A 5,495-nucleotide genomic window follows, 5' to 3' on the forward strand; every position below is an offset into this window, starting at 1 on the left:
GGAAGTATAGGCACGTTGTGTCAGTGCGCATGCGCATTCGCCGGGTTTGACGTCAGTCGGTCAGCTGTCGCTCTATGACAGGAGAATCACTTCACTTCACATTCTTATTTCATTCTTGCTCATTCAATAGAAACGTAACAATTATTTATTTATTTGTTTATTTATTTATTCCCGTGGCAGTACATGATAAATGTATGAAAAAACTCCTTCAGCTTAGTTTAAAAGACTATAATGAGCCTATAATTGTTTAATCTCTTGGTTGCCAAATGCTAAAATAGTTTGAGCTTTTTTAAATCAAGGGAAAACTGACCCTGTATCCCAACGTGCATACTCTCCACCCTATCCGCCCTAAATAGTATTGAATATTAGTAATGTCATATACTATTTAGGATGCACATTGAGACGCAGGCTTATATTCTTTCAAATAGTTAGTTGGTTATGCTAAGACTTTTATTAATAAGCTCGGTGAAGCGGATGTGTTTGACGCACTTCCTGCTGAACCTAGCGAGAGGAAGAGATTCACTCATGGCGGGGGAAGTGTACCTGCTTTGGTTACTGCCGTTATTACAAACGGTAGGTGAATAAAACACATCTATACACTTTGATCTTTGAAAGTAGATACTCAATAGTGATAAGGAATCCACATGTCTTTGTAAAATCTGCACTACTTCCGTCCAAGGCAAAGGTTAGCCGGTTCGCTAATGTTAGCTAATGACGTGGCTCAACTGGCTGATGGTGTAAATAATGTACGGGAAATCTTCATTAAATCGCATATTTAATTTCTACCCTTGACATTGACTAACTTTGCACCTACTCTAAAAAAGTCAATGTTTTTCTCATGATCTAAAACTATTAACTATTTTACCTGCACCCAGAAACAAAAAAACAAACGAAACAAAAACGAGTAAATTACATAGCATAGTTACTTAGCTTTTAAAATGAACATTACATAAGTTTTCCTTTATGTTTACACAATTCTTCCCTCTCTTGGGAATTTTCCTAGAGTAGCTGGCATTCTTAAATAGGACTCAAGATTTGTCTTGTGTGGAGAAAAAAAGGGCTTGTTGATATATTTAGAAAGGACAATATTATGAGGTATAACAAATTAAATTCAATCACGTTTCACAATTCTTAAGCCTTTGGAATTCAAATAAAAAGTCCCAAAAGAATTTCATTCCTTGATTTGATTGTGCTTATTCTTTTATAGAAACAACAAAGATATCATTTTTATTTATTAATTAATGTATTGTTCATAACAAGGAAGCAAGTTCACTAAGTGTAGAGGAGAGATGTGTCAATCACCAGCTATAAACGGTACACTCTTGTTGTTATTGTAGCTGTAAAAAGCTTGCAAATTCATGCACCTGTGCTCTACCCTCCATTTGCCTTTTTCTTTGACAATGCATTTGAGGGTCATTCAAATCAAAGCGAACAGCTGAGAATTTCCAACAGGTTTGAGATGTTGACATAAAGGTCAACTGGTGAATTACATCTACTGCTTGTTTTCTGTGTAAAAGTGTCTAAATTGTGGTCTCATTCTTCCTGGCTCAGCTGGCGTCTTATGGAGCAGAGCTCTCCTCTGAGGCGTGCAGGGAGCTGGGATTCTCCAGCAATCTCCTGTGTAGCTCCTGTGACCTCCTGGGGCAGTTCAGCCTGAACCAGTTAGACCTTCCATGCAGACAATGCTGCCAAGAGGAGGCTCAGCTGGAGTCTAGGAAGGTGAGTTCTACTTCTGTGCCAAATCACAAGGTCATTTCCAACTGAACACAGAGTGCTGGAGCTTTAATGAAAGTTTTCGGCTGTTTGCTCCCCACCACCACCACCACCACCATCCCTGTTTTTATTTCTAATTTTGTCAACCTTTTTGTTTAAACTCATATTAATGTGCGTTTGTCATTGTTTTCTTTGACAGCTCTACCCAGGAGCCATCCTTGAGGTCTGTGGATGAAAATTGGGGAGGTTCCCTCAAGTCCAAGGTAGATTGATGATTTGGCCTCAAGTATGAGTAACTGCTTCAAACTCCATATTTCTTGTGTTGATGATTATAAAAAAATGGCACAGCAATGTAGAAAAATAAACCAAGTTTATTTGAAATGCCTCAAAGGATTTTTTTGTTGTTGTTGTTGCTTTTTGTTTGCTTATGCACAGTTGTTACAAAGCAGTAATTTTTGTGACTGTATTTCCCTTCAGCTTTTGTCAGGAGTGACAAGCCAAAGATGTTCAGGGGTCTTCAAATCAAGGTAAAAAAGGTTTTTTTTTTTTTTTTGCTAAAAATGTTATATATATATAAACACACATTACTGTTCAAAAGGTTGGGGTCAGTAAGTTTGATTGTTTTTTGAAAGAAGTGTATGCTTTTTCAGCAAATACTCATTACATTGATCAAAAGTGATAAATAAATGCTCTTTGAGATAAATGCTCTTCTCATGAACCTTCTATTCATCAAAGAATTCTGAAAAAATGTATCATGGTTTTCACACAAATTTTAAGCAGCTAAACTGTTTTCATTTTCAACATTGAAAATAATGTTACTTGAGCAGCAAATCATCATATTAGAATGATTTCTAAAGGATCATGTGACACTGAAGACTGGAGTAATGATGCTGAAAATTCAGCTTTGCTATCGCACAAATAAATTACATTTTAAAATGTATTTAAAAAAAAATAGTTATTTTAATGTGTAATAATATTTCACAATATTACTGTTTGTTGTATTTTTGAACAAGTAAATGCAGCCTTGTTGAACATAAGAGATTTCTTTCAAAAACAATTAAAATCTTTCAGGCCCCAAACTTTTGGACGGTAGTGTGTGTGTTATTTGTTTCAAAAATAATAATATTTGTCAGAAAAAAAGAATATTGTTGTTATATTTGGCTTAAACACTGGTTAATTCTAAATGCCTTTTTTTTTGCATTTCTTCCAGTATGTGAGAGGCTCAGACCCTGTACTAAAGCTGCTGGACGATAACGGGAACATTGCTGAAGAGCTCAGCATCCTCAAGTGGAACACAGACAGCGTTGAAGAATTTCTTAGTGAGAAGTTAGATCGAATTTAAAGTCACCATTTCATATTTAAAAGTCAGATTTTCACATTTTGCTTTTTTTGTTATAAATCTCAAACTGAATTAAAGGACCACTATTCATATTTGTGCCCAATAATGGAAGTTAAAAACATAAATTTAGATTTTTTTTTAAAAGCAGCAGCGTCTGGTTTGAGTTTAAGTGATCAGAGCATACTGTACTTATTTTGAGAAGATGTTTCTGCTACATTTTGTCTTTGAATTGTTGATGTGCTGAGGGCTTTTATACATCTTGTGTCTGAGTGAAAATAGTGAAGCGTTTTGAATGTGCTGGTTTGGTAAAGCTTGTCTGACTCCTCTTAGCTCATGCTTTTGTAGATTTGCACATTAGTGAAGGCTTGACAGTAAACCAGTTCCTGGAATGTGAGGCCTGAAGACCCTGTGTAACTCTCTCAGCATGCTGTTAAGGTGGAAATCTACAAGATCTACCCCAGTATGAGAACGTCAAATCTGTTCATTAAATGTTTGTTGAAAAAATGGAATTTGAACTCAATTTCATTAGTGCACACACAAATAAACCTGTTTTTCATATTAATGTTTTTGTTTGACTTTTTGTGAATTAAGTGATATGGCTGTTCATGAGATTAAAGGTGCTAAAGAGGATGTTTTGTTTTATACATTTTTGCAATATTACTTGAAACTGTCTTTACTAACTGATAAAAGACTATTTATTAGGCGCACTGAAAGGAATAATATTAATATACATCATCTGTGCACGAGGTAGGGCCTTAAAAACATCAGCCAATCGTTTACGCGATCATCGCGTAAACGATTGGCCCTCTGGCTTGTCAATCACTGCTTTGACGTTCCTTGTGCCGCTCATTTCAAAAACTCAGTAACAGTCTTTGGATTTTCAGCCGACGAAAAAATCCTCTCTATAACCTTTAACATTTAAATTACTTTGTTGTTTTCATTTCAGGGCATTTTGGGGAGGTGTTTAAGAGTTCAAATGTGCACTGATGAGTGCCAAAATGTTAGTTGACAAGATTTTATTACAGTGTGAGAGTTAATTGGTATAATTCTTTGTCAAACCCTTCACATAGAGTGTTCTTGCTTCCAATATACAGACATTTTGAGCAGTAATATTTATCCTGTGATGTGTATATTTTCACCACTAGATGTCAGCAGACATTTTGGTTGAATTCACTTGTTGGACAAGTTTTGGATGAGATTTTAACCCCTGGTTTCACAGACATTCATGAGTGAACTGTTTTAACTGAAAGCAACACATCTTAAAATATGTCATGTTTTTTTTTTCTTTTCTTCTTTTTTCTCAAAGGCACTTTTAAAAAAACTACTTAAATATCCTAATTAATCTAAGCCCCGTCTGTAAAAGCAGGCCAAAGAGTCCAAACCGGTATCTGATGATAATTTCATTTTACATTCAGGGTTAAAGAAATATCAGTCTCATTTAACAGCCAACAAAGCACTAATTTAAGGATATAACAAACTAGTTTAACCTTTTCACAGTGGATAAAGTTTCTTTGTCTTAGTATCAGATAGAAAGGCTGAAAGGCAATAAAATATTTACATTTAAAAATATATAGTTTATAATTAACAGATAAATAGTACTCAGTTCAAATTGACGTGTTTTGATTTAGTAACTTAATTTCTTAACCAATCAGTGACTGTTTTGCATGATTTCTGACATGACATTCTCATGAATCCAGAAATTAAGTGATATACCGTAGGCCATAGGCCCAGATTAGATACATATACACTATTGTTGGGGGTTGGAACTTTGAAAGCACTGTTGATTGTTGAAAAGGTTTCAGATCCAGTGGATGACATAAAAACTAACATTTTTTTTTTTTTTGAGCCTTTATACATTACATAATATAAATGTATTTGTATTGAATTGAATTGGATACGCGTTTACTTTATAAAAATGTTTCATTCATTAATCAAACAAATAAAAATGTATATATAAAGTCCCATCATATACAGTACCATTCAAGAGTTTGGGGTCAGTTTAAGCTGATTTTCTTTTCTTTCTTTTTTTGAAAGTAAATATATTAATATTGTGATATATTATTATTGTTTTCTGTTTTACTATATTTTCAAATGTAATTTATTCCTGTGATGGTAAAGCTGAATTTTCAGCATCATTACTCCAGTCTTCAGTGTCACATGATCCTTCAGAAATCATACTAATATGCTGATTTGCTGCTCAAGAAACATTTCTTATTATCAATGTTGAAAACAGTTATTCATCTTAACATTTTTGTGGAACACGTGATAATCTTTTTCAGGATTCTTTGATGAATAAAGTTAAAAAGAACAGCATTTTTTTAATAGAAATCTTTTGTAACATTATAAATGTTTTACTCTAAATTTTGATCAGTTTAATGCATCCCTGCTGAATAAAATAAATGATTTCTTAAAAAAAAAAAAAAATCTTACTGACCCCAAACTT

At 33.9% G+C, this 5,495-nt stretch overlaps 1 protein-coding gene across 1 annotated transcript; it reads left to right on the top strand.

Annotated features, from left to right (window-relative positions):
* The first annotated feature begins 477 nt into the window (after window positions 1-477).
* On the top strand, window positions 478-3,614 carry selenof (selenoprotein F). The gene is made up of 5 exons (XM_067363069.1): window positions 478-573; window positions 1,552-1,719; window positions 1,913-1,976; window positions 2,191-2,240; window positions 2,924-3,614. The coding sequence occupies exons 1-5, from the start codon at window positions 526-528 to the stop codon at window positions 3,053-3,055; spliced, it is 462 nt and encodes a 153-aa protein (XP_067219170.1). The 5' UTR covers window positions 478-525; the 3' UTR covers window positions 3,056-3,614.
* Window positions 3,615-5,495: the final 1,881 nt, after the last annotated feature.

This window comes from Chanodichthys erythropterus, chromosome 16 (genome assembly GCF_024489055.1).
Source record: "Chanodichthys erythropterus isolate Z2021 chromosome 16, ASM2448905v1, whole genome shotgun sequence".
NCBI classification, from domain to species: Eukaryota; Metazoa; Chordata; class Actinopteri; order Cypriniformes; family Xenocyprididae; genus Chanodichthys; species Chanodichthys erythropterus.